At 33.6% G+C, this 17021-nt stretch overlaps 1 protein-coding gene across 1 annotated transcript in view; it reads right to left on the bottom strand.

Annotated features, from left to right (window-relative positions):
* The window catches only part of LOC129216726 (tyrosine-protein kinase Abl-like), a 116708-nt gene that overhangs the window by 28723 nt on the left and 70964 nt on the right, over positions 1-17021 (bottom strand). The window contains exon 2 of the mRNA XM_054850943.1: positions 2107-2310. Within this exon, the coding sequence (XP_054706918.1) occupies positions 2107-2310 (204 nt within the window). The remainder of the gene's footprint in view (positions 1-2106; positions 2311-17021) is intronic.

Raw genomic sequence — 17021 nt, 5'->3', positions numbered from 1 at the left:
AAGCCGTTTTTATACTTTTGATGCCTTCACTTTGAGAAAGGCGATCTCTTTGCATCCGCTATGGGAATCCGATTTTTCGAAATTTTGATGATTATTACGCTTTGTTAAGAGGTAAACAATTAAAATATCCTTTTATTTTTGTTAAAATCACAGAATTTATAAGTTTTAAACGAAATTCTATGCTTTTTAAGAGTGTCTTGGGTCAAAAAGTTAAATGCTGAACTCCCTATTCTGAACTTTAAGTTATTTATTTATTTTTTTGTTAATTATTTTAAATGCTGTACAGAAATATTTCTAGTATAATTTAACATAATATAGAAGGGTAGATAAATATTGATACTTGAGAGGGCGATGCCCCCCCCCCCTGGGCCAAATATCGGAAAAACACTCAACTTTAAGTTTAATTGATGCAGTTCGTGCCATCTCTAAATTCTAAAATTTCGTTTTAACAATGTTTTTTTTTTTTTTTTTGCGAAGTTATTTGATTTTTCACAAAATTTATTCATTTTTCACAAAATTATTTGATTTTTCACAAAAAACGGACCCTGTGAAAAATCCTGGACAGACCCCTGAATGTACTATATGCCAGGGCTGTGGAGTCGGAGTCGGACTGATTTTGGCGTAAAGGAGTTGGAGTCGGAGTCGGTAGAAAATATGCCGACTCCGACTCCGACTCCGGTCTACTTTTTTTTCTTTAATTTTCGCTGACTCTCCTGGCATTTTTTGAAAAACTGACTACCAGTTGATTCGATTACATGTATAAAAGCCTACTAATAAGAAAACAACTGTCATTAATAACCAGCTGGCTTGATTGTTCATCGAATTTTCTGTAATAGCCACCTACGCTGTTCCCTAGTTTGCTCAACAATAATAACATTTTTTTTTACTTCGACCTCAGTTATAAAATTGTAAAAGGAATGTACCCCTTGAGCAAGTTGGAGCCCGTATTTCGAGAGGTATCTTACGGTGTTCTGTAATTCAACTTAGTGTTGGCGTGCAAAGGCGCAAATCTAAAAGACATGATAAAATATATCCGTCTTTTCAATTTAAAGACAAAATCTACAAGCTTGGTTCTCAACAAAAGTATGAAATAGAACAAATATCTTGGTTACAACACTCAAATAATTGCAGTTAATCTTAAAATTTTCATTTCAAGATTAATTCTAAAGCAGCCAGTAAAATTAAAATTAAAAATTGAGGGAATAATTATAGGAAAAAGAAAAGCTATTTGTACAAAGCAGTATATTGCCGCATTTTCTGTAAAATTTTCTCCAAGCGTACATGTACCCCATATTTTCCCTCAATACAAGTATAGTGCCTTATTTTCGTTGAAATTTTATAGATGAAATATAATTTCAAATTTATTGGGGATTTTTTTTTCAGAATTAAAGTATGTGTATTGTTTTTATAAACTCTGAAATATACTTGAGGTGTCACCCACCAGATGGATCTCGGCCGGAGCGGACCGCCCTCGCTCTAGAAAGGTTTTTTGACTTAGCAAAAAAAGCGTTTTTGAAAATCACACGATTTGATCAACATCTATTCGTTAAACATTAATGGGGAGCAAGTTAAACCTTTTCAATTTTTTTTAACAATAGGATGATTATGTGATTTCAATTTTAAAATCGTAATTATTGGAACAATTTGATTTTCAAATTCAATTTCTGACGTTGTATGCTTCTTAATTTTACAAAAAAAATACAGCGCTTAAATTTCATAAGAAACAAATTAATATTTCAATCTCTGTATAGAGGTTTTCCTCCCTTCTCATGAGGGGGATAGGGGTTGAATTGAAAAATAAATAAATAAAAAATCCGGAGTCGGAGTCGGGTGTTTCGAAACCCCGGAGTCGGAGTCGGGGTCGGAGTCGGCTATTTTCCTTCCGACTCCGCAGCCCTGCTATATGCCCCCATACTGGCTTTTGTTTTTGGGACTGTGATTTTTGTTAACTATTGCTTTTATTTCCAAACAATAAAATTATTTTTTTCTTTGATTTTCTAGTAACTTTATAACAAAAAATATTTTTTAATGATCTCAAGTTTTCACACGCTCAACTAGCCAGAATATCAGGCATTCTTGCTTATCGGGAATTCGGCGTTTCCTCACCTTTTTTGAGAGAAAGCTGATTGTCTCCTCCCGACTGAAAATCGTACAAAGCGACAAAAACTTGCGGGTCCGCATCCTCCTGGAGCAAGAGATTCTCTTTGGACATCCATCGTGATGCAGTTTCTACGCTCAGCGGAAGACTACCACTAGATTCGTCCAGCAGGCCCGGGATCTCGGGAAGCGGCCTGCTCTGCAGAAGGGCCTCTGCATGGAAACAGGAATAAGCTGTTTGAAAGGCTAGCCAATATAAAAGGTTGCAAAATGAATAACAGGAAAACACCACATAAATTTGCAATAAATAAATTTATGAAAAATATGAATCATTCAGGAATAAATACAGTAGACCCTCATTTTACGCGGTTTCGATTATACGCGGTTTAAGATTTGACACCTTTATTTTATTTTACGCGGATGAGTTTTGGTTTTACGCGGATGAAGCAATGTAAACAGATAAAATTTTTCCCTCTTTCAAAATCCAAACTCCTAAAGATTGCAGATTACGCATACTCAACTGCATTTTGGTGTGCTAATAATCGAACTTGGGCCACTGGAGACATTTTATATGATTGGTTCCAGAGCTCTTTCCAGAAGTAAAGTTATTAAACTCACATAGTTCAAAACTCACTGGAAGAAGAGCGTTTAGGAGTGACAAAGGAAGCCAAAACCAAGGAGGACACCGACGTCGGTGACGCACAACCAAAAACAATCACATTGAAAATTTTGAGCCAATACTAGACAATAGAAATGATTTTCCGATTTGTTAGTGAAGGATGATTCCATCATGGAAATGATACAAGTGATGATGGATGTGTTAATGCTCTGCAAAGAATTACAGAGATTCTTAATGACTGCAAAAAGGCTATCATAGCCAGATTCTCCTTATAATTATAAACAGAACACGAAATTAGTTATGTTTTATTTATGCATGTTCTGCATAAAAGTCGATATAAGTACACATTGAACTTATTATACATCAATCACCACTAGAATGAAGTATTTTGTTATCTACGGGACCAAACCTCTATTTTAACACTATTATTAGGTCTCAATTTACGCGGTTTCGATTTACACGGCATTTCAGTGGAACATAACCCCCGCGTAAATCGAGGGTCTACCGTATAACATGTATGTATTTTACTAGATATGTATAGAGGAGACTGGGTACACTTGATCCTCTTTTTTGTTGGAACTCATAACTTTTACTTCATTCAATGAAACTAAACGATCACACGTTACATACTTACAATAGTATTTGTCCCGACAAAATGCTAAACCTGCTTTTAAAACTTATATATTAGAATAAAAAAAAATTCTTGAAAAACCAAAAGTTACTAAAAGGATCAAGTCTCCTTTATACAAGGAGACTTGATCCTGAGGAAAAAGTGCCATTATAAGTGTTTTAAACACAAGTCAAACATTTATTATTGTGAAATAATTACAGGGCTCCCAACACATTTTAGCCATAGAAAAGGGGACCAAAGAGGACCAGTTAGGATTAAAAAGAGGACCTTGAGAGGACCATTCATAGTTAAATCCAGGTTAGCACCAAACGGCAAATTAGCTGCCTGGCAATAAATACGTGAAGATAATTCGTTAATTAACCAAAATAATGAATTTTAATGATAAATCCTTATCACCTTCTGTACATCTGAACTTCTTATCCATTGAATTATATCATTCACACAAACATTTGGATGGGGGGGGGGGGAGTGACAAGCAAGCATGTGACTGACCATCTTACAGAGTAACTTTAATTGTAAAATAAATTTTCTACTACTTAACAGGTAAAAACTGGCTAGTTAAAAATAATCACCCAAGTGACCGATCAATCAGTGCATACCTAATAAAGACCTTTTAGATACAGTTATTACAGTAAACACCTTAGTACATAGTAGTTTACAAAATTTTTCACATAACCAGTTTAAAGAGAATTCATTTTGATATAAGGTACCACAAGACAAGAAGATATAGTTTGGAGGCCAGGAGGTCCCCCTCCCCCTCCACAGCCCTTGGTTTTTACACATATTTCCAGTCAAAATATGGTAAGTTTATATACATATGAGAGTTTATGACCGAACACACCAAAGCAGGAGGTAATTTCTGGCTACGCTACTAACTGACTAAGTTCAAAAATATTAGAGGTTTGCAAATCATTTATTAGTATGCTAAGTACCCAAATCATTTCTTCATATGTCTGTATTATTTGTTCGGGCACCAAAAAAATATTGCAACTTTCTTCAAGTAAATATAAAAATTAGTGAGAAAGAGAATTTTTTTATTAAAGTCACCATACCCAAAAATATACAAATGCTGCTTAAGTGATAAATACACTGAATGTAAATTTGAGCCTGCTTTTACTGGATAACTTAATGTAATGAATAAATGTGTAAGTTTAGATTCATAGAGCTATATTTTCAAATTGAAAATACTCATTATGAGTACTTGAAAAAATAAGGATACAAAGTTTTTTAGTTTTTAAAAATAAAATGAAATAAAAAAAATTTGAGGTAGCACATGTCAAAACAGGTTCCAATTTTAAAAAATATTAAAGTAATTACAAGATGCAAAAAGATTGAAATCTTGCACAAGAGAATCAAATTTTCGCGAAGTATGTTCACTGTTGGCATAATTTCCAAAAAAAAAAAAAAGAATATTCTCTAAAACTAAACATGACTAAAATTGAACATAAAATATGCTAGTCTAGGATAGCATATGTGATAATAACATTCGATTGCGCAAAATATCAAAATATGTACAAGATGCAAAAAGATTGAAATCTCAAAGACAAGAAGCAATTCCTCGCGAAGTTCGAGTAAGTGCAATGGTTCCAAAAATAAGAAAGTTTATTATCTATTAAAATTAAACAAAAAATAAGCTCTTCTATGATGGCGTATGCCAAAATAACTTCCGATTGCCAAAAATATCATAACATTAACAAGATGCAAAAAGATCGCGAAGTGCGAGTAAGTTCAATGTTGCCATGGTTTCGAAAAAAAAAAAAAGTAGTTTATTACCTATTAAAATTAAACAAAAAATAAGCTAATCTATGGTGGCGTATGCCAAAATAACTCCCGATTGCCAAAAATATCACAATATTAACAAGATGCAAAAAGATTGAAATCTCAAACACGACAAGCAATTTTCCGTGAAGTGCGAGTAAGTTCAATGTTGCCGTGGTTTTGAAAAAAAAGTAGTCTCTTATCTATTAAAATTAAACAAAAAATAAGAATCTATGGTGGAGTGTGTCAAAATAACTTCTGATTGACAAAAATATCAAATTATTTACAAGATGCAAAAAGATTGAAATCTCAAACACGACAAGCACTTTTTGCGAAGTGCGAGAAAGTTCAATGTTGCTATGGTACCAAAAATATAAAAATTAATTGTCTATTAAAATTAACCAAAAAATAAGCTAATCTAAGGAGGTGTTATGTCAAAATAACTTCCGATTGCCAAAAATATCATAACATTAACAAGATGCAAAAAGATCGCGAAGTGCGAGTAAGTTCAATGTTGCCATGGTTTCGAAAAAAAAGTAGTCTCTTATCTATTAAAATTAAACAAAAAATAAACTAATCTATGGTGGAGTGTGTCAAAATAACTTCTGATTGCCAAAAATATCAAAATATTTACAAGATGCAAAGAGATTGAAATCTCAAAACCCAGCAAGCAATTTTCGGCGAAGTTCAAGAAAGTTTGATGCTATCATGGTTCCGAAAAAAAAGTTTATTATCTATTGAAATTAAACATAAAAAACGGACTTTGGCGGGAAAAGCGGACCATTTGGGAGCCCTGCATTTTACACAATTCACTAAAACTTACACATAGAAACAACTATATTGGTTTCATATTTTTAAAAAGATTGCGATCCTTGATGTAAGTTTTGGCTTTATATGTTCAAACACACACACACACACAAAAAAAAGTATCTTGAAGAATATTGAAGCAATATGATCCGATAAATTTCCGTTTTAGAGCAGGAAACTTACATTTTGGTGCAGGTTGAAGCAAAGATTTTTTTCACAAAAGATAAATTTTGGAGCAAAAATGGAGCAGAATATTCTATTTAAGGATGCAATTTCATTGAAAAAATAGCAGACCTTTTTGCTAATTTAGAGCTTCTCCTCGATAATATAGAAGAAATAAACAAATGCAAGGGAAAATATGCATACAAGAAATCTTGTCAAGAAACTAAACTATGATTGAATGTAATTTTTGAAAAAGAAAAAAAAAGGAAAGTGAGAGGAAAAGGGTGAATAAACAGAAGTTTCAAATCCCAGTAAAATCTGCAAACTTAAAAAAAGTTTTGAAATATTTAAACAAAATACAACGAATGCTGCGATACACCTGAAAATAAAAAAAGCAATTTTCTTTTTTTGAGAGCGTAAAAAAAAAAAAAAAAAAAAAAAAAAAAAAAAAAAAAAAAAAAAAAACCTAAAATATGAAACTAAAACGAATAAAATTCAAGTTTGAAAAGATCTATTTCATTTTCATACAAAAACGACCATATCATGATACTGATTCTGAAAAATAAATAGGACATACTCTGATTGAATAACATGACATTTAAGCTCCTGAAGAGCCTGGAGTCTAGATCTGACATTAGGAGAGGGGGGGGGGGTGGCGCCCCCTTTGGGAAATTAATGTAATTTATATGTAAGTAGGAGTAGTTTTTGCTGTTTTTTCTTATAATGAACATTGAGCACATACTCTTTGAACCTCTCTGGAAAAATTCAGACTGACGGGTATACTGAAGCCCCCTTCTGATGTACCTCAGGGGTGTTCCCATAGGGCATACTCTCAAACATTTTTAGACGTATTATGTATATGATCACATACACATATTGTGCATAATGGATTACTGGGAGTTATACCCTTAGAAAAATTGTTGGGAACATTACCGATGGACCTTACAATTTGTTAAGTTGGTTTTCCATTTCAAAGTATGCAATGGAAATATAAAGAAAATGTCTTTAGCAAGAAGAGAGTGTTAAATAAACTCAGCCAAACTATTACATAATTATTGTACCGTATCATCATCACGAATTTAAATTGATGCTCCATACCAAACTAAGTTTGTGCTTCTGTATTTGCTAAACTGCAGCTAATGATGCCTCAACTAAGTTTGCGCTTCTATATTTGAGTGTAACTGACGGTAATGATGCCTCATTCTAAACAGTTCACTAAGTAAAATAGTAGCATCGGGATTGTTGCAACATTTAATTTAGCATCTGTCATTACATCAGAGGTGCCCACTTAGCGGGAGAGGCGGGTCATGGCGCAGACTGCGTCATTGAAATTTTTAGGAGGGGGGGGGATTGATGGGTATTTTTGTCATTTTTAGGGGGGCTCTTGCATTTGGGGGGGTTTTGTGATATTTAAGGGAAGGGCGTCCTTGCCCTTAGGGGGAGCACCCCTGGATAGCATAGTAAACATAAATGAAGGTTAGATTTAAAAAAGTCAATGAAAGTGCAAAGTGCCACTAGGCAAGAAAGAACGACTTTTAATCTTACAATTTTCTAAATAAAAAATACGAAAAAAAATCAAAGCATAAAATCCCTGCCCTAAAAGTAAACAATAAACTTTACTTAACAATAAAATTTGATGCCAACAGCACCCGCACCCGCGTCATAATAAGTTATACTTTTTTATTAGATCAACATTAATAAAATGCAACATTTGTAAATTATAAAAATGCATAACCATGTTTTGAGCATGAACTTTTTTTTTTAATGCAGAAGACAAATCTTTTGAGTGAAAAGCATCTGGCAAAAGCCATTAAGCTTTTTTATTGAAGTATTGTGAAAACGAATTATCAAGTGAACTTCTTAAAACACAAATGCTGTTTCAACACAAAATAATTTAGAACATACATAATTTCTCCACATATTCTAAAACCAGTCTACTCGAATTTTTTTGAAAGAAAAGGTTTTCCTTTTTTTTTTTCTTTCTTAACTTTTCTCACTTTTCCCATCTTTTTTCTTTTACTTTCTCTGATGAGGAGAGTTTTAAGGTGTAAAAACCAAAACAGACTGTACCAGACTCCTCTTTGAGCACTGATGTAAGGTGGGAGTAGGAAAAAAAGGGGTGGGGGGATTAAGAGGCAGAAAACCATCAAAGAAAAGAACATAAAACTTCTACAATTCTGAATAAAATTATCAAAACAAAAACTTTTGAATATTAAATAGTACTAAGTCTTTTTTATTTTAATGAAAACAGATGCACTGAGAAATAATTATGAGAAAAAAACAGAACAGAAACGAAAGACAGGACGAATTTGAGTTCAGCAAAATCAAACATTGTCAAAAACAAAATGTCTATTTCCAGAAGGAAAGGGCAATAATTTGGGATGGGGTGTGTCCCGAAAGTAATTCCCTCAAAGGTAGTTGATCTTTTAAGTTAGCAGTATCATAATTCAATTTTGAGAATGAGTACAGTGTAAATTACAAAATGACTAATTAACTGGAAAAAAAAGGAAGGAAAATTAAAAACTCTCAATGAGTCCTAACTCATAAACCAGTAGTCCACTTCTACAACTGCTTTTCATCGCAAGAATAGGTTATTTGTCTACATTATTTTTTCACACTCCACAAAATACCAAAACATCCAAAAAAACTCATAAGAAAAAAGGCTTTTACTCATGACAACAAAAGAAATAATTTGATGTCTGCGCGCATGTCCGACATACAGTTCAAAACAAAGAAGATCCAGGCACAATACAGTAATTACAACAATTAGACTAATTCAACCGAGAAAAGTTCATCAAATTTTGACGGATCAATGGAACATCAGAGCTTAAAAATCGCTACAACTCCCGGAAATAATGTCAACAAACTTCGACCTCACGAAACACAAACACAAACCACGTGACTCTTGTTTCCATGGAAACGGATCATCCATTGCTCTAGTGAAATGGATGGGCATTTTCCATCCAGGAAAAGAAAGTACTGCTACGGGCGGACGACACCACTCCCAGTTGAATTATTTCTCCAGCGACATGAATTTCAAGTTTGATGTACTGAGAACAATGAATTAGAAAACACATTCCAGCATTTTCTGTTCCATTACTAATCATTGTTTAAACGCACATACTTGTTGGTATCAAATTAAGATTTTTGAAAACAAAAAATCGAAAAATTATGCATATCAGAGAATATCAATTTTATACTTTATGTTTCCACAAGCGCTACCTGCACGGCTTTGCCCGTAGTAGAAAAATAAAAGGTCATTTGGTTCGCCTGTATATTTACAAATAATGGATGATGAATGTCTCACCAATATGCTATGTTAGTTTGCTCGTCTATGTTATGGCAATTTGCTCGTCCATGTTATGGTAATTCGCTCGGCATTGCTGCAGAGAAATTAAATCCACCAATGGTGGCTTAAAGTTGGAATAGAAAAAGAACAAAATCGAATTTTCAAAAAATCGCTTCGAGGTGCTCACTCCTATGCTACGAACTATTTTATGACTAATTTCATGCAAATCGGCCTAACGGTCTAGGCGCTATGCGCGTAACAGATATCCAGGGGCATGGTCGGATACAATGGAGGGGCGATCGCCCCTCCCTTGAAGGGCTCTGCCAGCAATTTTTCGACAATCTACGAAGACTTTAAGGGAGTTCTCAACCGGAAAGGTTTCCGAATATTTTGAACTTGAGGTCTTAAAAACGCGATTTTAAACGAGCATTGGTAAAGTTAGACAAAGGGAATGAGGTTCAAGCTATTTCCTCTGCTAATTTTTCGTAACTGCAGTTCCACAAATGCAATTTTAAACGGTATTCGATTATGTTAAAAGGAGAGGGTTTAGAAAATCGCTAATTTTTCCAAAATTGAAGTTCCAAAAACGCAATTTCGTCCCTCCCTTGAAAAATTTCTGGTCCGCCCTTGCCATACAGTCACGCCGTAACATGAACAACTCATTATTTTTTAAATACAAGAAACAAATTTTTGGAAGTTGCTACTTCATACTATGATACATAATGGTTCCCTTTATTCGAATAGATCAAAATTAAAAGCCGACGTTTAAAATTCCGGGAATAAAATGAAAATGTATGCGTAAAAATGTCTTACTAGTGATAACAGATAGAGAAGTCTTGATTATTTTAGAAAACTGGGAAAGCTTTCAAGCTTTGCTTTGTTTAAAGAAGTCAGCTTTGGTTCTTTGGAAGCTATTTTTTGGGTGTCAGCTTTAGGGCACATCACCTTTTTTTAATTTCTCAGTCAACTGATATGAGCTAAAGATCAATGACACTTGGGAAAGACTCATCGCTACACTCGGCGGTGCGTCACTTCCTCCACTGTTCGATATAATTTTATTCATTTTAACAAGCAAATGATTCAGAATGTCCAGTCTAGTAATTGCTCAAAATTAATTAAGTCTTCCCTTCGATTCATGTAAATTTTTTCAAAAACATAAATTAATTCACCGTCGAACTGACAACCGGTTATTAAATGCTAAGTGCACGCAAGCAAAGAAAGAGCAATTATTTTCGGCTCTGCTTGAGATTAAAAAGACTCACTCATGGAGACTTTATGGGCCAAAGAAAGAAAGTAATTATGAACTACCCTACGCAGATGTATGAGTGTGTGTGTGTTTTAATCTTCTAAAGCCATATTTAGTAATACTGCTCGATGAGCAAGTTATGACAGCAAAATTAAGCATAATTCTATGCATAACATCGTTTTATGCTAAACTAGAGGGGGGGGGGGGGCGCTACAGTTATAAATTATAAGTTGTTTACTCGGCGTAGAACAGTGTGAGGTCATGCCGAATTAAAATAATATCCGATTTAAACTAAGCACCGATTTACTAAACGGTTTTCCCTCCTAGCATGGGGACCGCGATTTCTACAGGCTAAACGGGTCTGATGTTTACTATAGTTCTTTTGGGGAGGAGGGGAGTGTTGCAAAACAGTTTTGTGATTCATTTTGTCCCCAAAAATAAATATTTTGGTAAAAACTCAACAGTATCCTTCATGTACTTTAATTTTTGCCTGAAGCACCCAGACCCTAAATTTTTCGGAGGAAGGAAATTTTCAATTTTTTGAATTAAACGTGATCGAATGATACACTATGAGCATACACAAATAGATACCTGTATCTAATTAAACGCATAACGTATCAAAAAAAAAAAAAAAAAAATTCAAAATTGTAATTTTACAATTTTGTCTGAATTTGCCGAATCGTCAGACAAAATTTACCGAATACGGAATTTTTTTGTTGGTCACAGTCACAGTGACTTGGCCCTTGGTCCCAAATATATTTCTCGTAAAAATTACTCTTTCAAAATTGTATTTTCAAGAAACAATTGCAACCATTTTAAACTGTATTTCACTCACAGAAATCGACAAACAGAAGACTCATTATTTCACTCGAATAATTTTAACAATGCCATCACTTATCTTCTTTTTTTTTTGACTCTCGGAAGAACTTCACTAATAGAGTGAGATAATGCTTCCAAATAATGAAAGGCATAACATCTGGCCGACGTGTGTTCCTGATGCATCCGACATATTGCATATACACACGCATATCCGCACTGAGCGGCGGTTACATTCTTCTAAACGAGGCCACTGCCACGCGTCCCTTTTACATATTTCTCGAACACAATCACCTCGAGATCAATCTGACCTCCCCTACAAAGAGGAATGCAGCAAAAATAAGAGTAGAGAGTCTTTCTTGATCATCAAGGTCACAAACTATCCGAAAGAGTTAAATCATCTCAAGATCGTTAGAGGAGGTTTGGGAAAAACCTTCGGACTTCCATTTTGTTCCACCGATATTAAACGTCCTAAAATGAACGCACACTTGAAGTTTTCTTCATTTCTTTTCGTCTTTATATATATATATATATATATATATATATATATATATATATATATATATATATATATATATATATATATATATATATATATATATATATATATAGTTACAAATTCTGTAAATAGTAATTATTGTAGCAACGTAACCTGCAAATAGTTTCTTGTAATGAATATACAGCCCCCGCACATTTAGCTGAAGTATACGATCCCCCTATTTTTTTCATTGATAAAATTTGTGAATGAAATAAGAAAGTGTAGAACGGTGTAGCATTTTCTGGAATAGTTGAGAGGAAACTTTTCGAAGTTATAAAAAGCCGTTACGCATGATAAAAAGTTTAGTTTCGATTGAGCATTTGTACTGAGAGTGTATTAGCTCTGTTTATTGCGAGGCATTTCGCTGTGTTGTTTTTCGTATTTGGAAGTAAATACGCGTGTAACAGTTGAGTTTACGTGTTGTGTGATATTTGCTTAATTGCTGATGATTAATTTAGCAGTTGTTGACGATCTTCCCTGTACATAGTGTAAATAAATTTCCTGTATTCTTAATCAAGAACTGTGTCGTCCTTTCAAGAAAGTTGGAAGTCGCACCGGATCCGTTACAATATATATATTAGACGCATGCAGACGTTTTCAAATCATTAAAAGGTAGGATTAGAATTGAGATACTTTTTTTTTTCAAATAATAAGAATGGCATTACATTAACCATTTAACAGGGAGGGGGATTTGGAGGATCGCTTTTGCACGCAGCACTGATACATTAAAATGTTCTTCAGATTATGAGTGATTGGTTGAAAAGAGATTCATTTCTATTTTTCAAAAAAATAATAATAATAAATAATAAAAATAATAATTAAATAAATAAAAAATAAAATAATAATCTGTAGTCCTCTTTTTCGAGGGTGGGGAGTATACTTCTAGGATATACAAACTGATGTGTTTGACGGAGAATGTACTTCCGCTGTCTTTAAAACGTAGCATTAAATCAGGTCAGGAAACTTAATTATCGACATTTATAATTGATAACTTTTTAGTGGCAAGTACAATTCTTACAACCAGGGCCGCGCCAAGCCTGATCGGCGCCGTCGTGCAAATGTCTTTTGAGCGCCCTTATGCTCTGGCGTTCGAGAAAAATGTAGTTGACACCTGGAGGGAGGTTTCGTACACAGATATAAAATGAAAAAAAAAAAAAAAAACTTTTGGCATTTAGTTTATCAAAACATAATGCGTGAATATTTAATTTCGCAATATGGTGTACGTTTTTACTTCAAATCTCGAAATTATTCCGAGTTCAGCAGCTCCTCTGATATGCTAATAATGCGTTTCGGAAGAAGAAAATATTTTAATATCTAAGTTAAAGCCACTTTGAATATCTATCTAAATTTCTAAGAGATAAACAATTAACAAACCTTTTATGCCTGTCAAAAGATGACAACAAGAGCAGTAGCGCAACTAGAAAATAGTTTTTTTTTTTTTTTTGGGGGGGGGGGGGGCACAAATTGAAAAAAATCTCTCTTTTAATAAGAGGAGTCCGGGGTTTCTCCCCGGGAAAATTTTGAAACTTGTAGTTTGAAAAACGCAATTTTAGACCGTCGTTGGTGGTGTTATGGAGGAAAAAGGTACAAGGGGCTCCACAGAAATTTATAGAAGTTGAACCTTTTAAACGTAATTATAGGCCATATTTATTGACGTTAGAATAAGGGATGGAACTCTGGGATTCTACCCGATCGTTTTTTTTTATAGACAGAAATCAATTCCTTTTCTTTCCTCCAATTTTTCGAAATTGAACTTCCAAAATGCAACTGTAGACAACTTTGAAGATTTTTACAAAGAAGGAATTCTGAAGCTTCCCCCTGGAAAATTTTTCAAAATTAAAATCCTAAAAACCTAAGCAGTATTCTATGGTATTAAGAAATTGTCAGAGGCTATTCTAACTTAAAGTTTTCGTAAGTCATGTTTGAATACATTAAACGAAGGAGGTTCGAAGAGACGGATCGAGGGCTTTAGTTCGAAGGGCCTTGCTCGAGTATTTACATAAATTGAAAACGTGATTGTAAGACCATATTTGGTAACATTAGGACTGGCAATTATTCGAAATTGAAGCTCTAAGAACGCAATTTTTACTGATTTTCGAACGCAGTTTCAAGCAATGTCGTTTCGAATTCGTGAACTTTCGCGAAATTTTGCGGAATTGAAAATCTGGAAACGAAATTTGAGATGGCCCGTAATGCTGGGGGGGGGGGATTCAGTGGATCAACATTTTGAAAACTTTATTATTTTCAAGCGAACTAGAAAAAAAAAATAACAACAAGGAAAAAAGAAAAGAAACAGGCCGGAGTGGGAGTAGTCGATCACTTAGCTGAAACTATTGAGAATTTTTTAACTCCAAGATTTCTTTTTAAAAGTATTATTAAGTTTTAAAAGAAATTAAAGCTTTACCCCAACATCCTTATTCTTTCCGTATTGAAATCACTTTGCTTTCCAAAAATGCGTTCCCCCCCCCCCCTTCAATAGTAAATATTTTTGAAAAACATTCAACTAAGCATTCTGTTGGGGAGGGGGCACGGGGCGGTGCAACCAGAAGGATGCCTCCTTCTTTAATCTTTATACATAAAGGGCTAATCTCTGTCCGGATGTCCGGGGTAAACTTCAAAACTACTGGAGGGATTTTAACCATTTTTTCACCATATATAGCTACATAATCGGGGAACAACTTAGGCTATAATTTATCGCTAAAAAACTTAGTTTAAGAAGGTCGTGATCGAAAACAGTAAATGTCATGTAATTTCCACATCAAATGATTGAAGATTAAACCCATGGTTTCGAAAATTCGTTGCCTAACAACAGCAATTCGCAACTCCAGACTCGAATACGCTACCTTGCGGTGATTTACAAAACTGCCGAAAAAACTAAAACATTGCGTTCCACGTGTTCATTTTGGGTAAAACAAACAGTTTGTTATGTGTATTTTTTTTATTTGCGTAATTCATCATTTGAAATCGTCATTCGCAACAGCGTAACATCAAAAATATCTGATATAAACTGTGAGTACACATTTTATTTATCTTGTTCTGAGTGAATTTGAATAAATATCAGTTTTTCAATTAGATGGAAAAAAGAGCGGACTTAACAGTATTGACATTAGGGGCATGCTGAAAAAATACTGCTTTTCCTTAACCTAATTCCACATAAATTGTTTAAATAACCTTGTTACTATAGCATCCAACTGAAATGAACAGTATGCAAAAAAATTTTATTGAAAATATTTATCGCAGAACAGATTGAAAAATCCAGAAAGAACGTTAAGAATTTGAACAATAAAAAATAAAAGCTTTGAATTTTTATCACTAAAATACCGCGCCAACTTTACTTGATTGCTCTGCAAAAGCTAACATTATCGGTGGAAGAGTTTCGCCAAAAATCTGTTAATAGAGTTATGGTTTTAAAATTGTGTGAAAGAATAAAGTATCTTGACAAGATTTCGCATATCAGTAAAATCATTTCCATGACGAATGAATTAAATGCATGATGATTTCTTTTGATATCCAATCATATAGTCAAAAAAATAAATTATCTAGTTTTAAATGTTCTCTTGACAGTCTGTCACGTATGTGCACTTTGTGACAAAAGTGTCACAAATGCCGGAAATGTCACAAAAATGTCAACAAATGCCGGAAATGTCACGAAACTGGACATAATATGTACTAGTGTATAGAAAAAACAGTACAAAATGAAAATGCTGTTCGAAGCGAACCAAAAATTTATGAATACCGAATTCAACATCGTGAAAATGGCTACTTCAGAACAACCTACTGCGTGTTCTGCATTAATTTTTTACTTTCGTAATAATTTTTGATTTCTAATCTCTTTCTACATGGGTCAGAATAACCAAAAGATTTTGAAAAATCTTTTCAAATGAATAAAGAACAAAAAATCATACATGCGAACAAAAATTTCTGTCATTTCGTAAGTTTAGAAGCAATTTACAGTGGCTCCCAAAAGTGTTCGTACACCTTGAAATTTTGTAGTAAAACCAAAATAACGCAAAACTGAATTCGAATATGAAGTCCAATTTTTTTTTCACACCATTCCTATGCCATTCTGAATAAAACCCAGTAGTTTTTTTCAAAATATTGCCAGATTTTATTTTTGAAATTTGTCAAAAAACGAAGAGAAAGAGAAAAGATACGCCACAAAAATCATCGTACACTGAAATATTTTCGAATAAATTCATGATTAAGGTTATCACATGTCGGTTTTTGATTATTTTTGCATTGTGTTGATTCTTAAAGGTCATTTGGCTTTAATATTTTGTGTATTTATTCCTCAATATTTTGCTTATTACTTTAAAATGGCTGGTATTCGAAAAGAACCACAAACACCATTCGAAAGTTGAATTTTTTCCCTACAGTAGCGGTAAATTGGTTTGAAATGTCTCTAAATTAGTTAATTTATTCCATTCTATAGTAAAGTGCTTGATAAAATGCTTTAAAGAAAGGAATCGGATCGAAAACAAGGTAAGAAAAGGTCAACTGGCAAAGTTAACAATGCGTGATGAGAGGTTTACAGTTAAAAAAATTATGAAAAATACACATTTGAATGCTGAAAAAGTTTCTGCAGAATTGAATGAAACATTTTACGTTTAATTTTCACCTAAAATTGTTCGCCAAGTTCTCTGATTTGCTGGATTAAATGGGACCTCATCCCGCAGAAATTTTCTTGTTCGTGCGAAAAACAGTAAGCTCACGCTTTCCGTCGTAATATCAATGATAAATAAGCTCAAAACGTTTTGGAACAACTTCTTACTTATAGCTGAAAACAAATTCAACACTTTCGGTTAAATTGTTGTATAATTGTAAATAGAAGAAAAAATGAGGAATTTAATCTTAGGAACTTAGTTGGATCAGTTAAACAGGACGGTGAAGATATTCTAGTGTAAGGGTGCATTACAGCATCAGGACTTGGAAATTTGGAATTTTTTGATGAAATAATGAATCATTCTGTTCATTTAAATATTTTAAAAAACAATTTTAAACTATTAGCCCAAAATTTGGTAATCGGAAAAAACTTTGTTTTTTTATCAAGATAACGAC

This window comes from Uloborus diversus, chromosome 2, assembly GCF_026930045.1.
Source record: "Uloborus diversus isolate 005 chromosome 2, Udiv.v.3.1, whole genome shotgun sequence".
Classification (NCBI taxonomy): domain Eukaryota; kingdom Metazoa; phylum Arthropoda; class Arachnida; order Araneae; family Uloboridae; genus Uloborus; species Uloborus diversus.
Note: the sequence above shows the minus strand (reverse complement) of the source record. Positions and strands in the feature narration are given on the sequence as shown.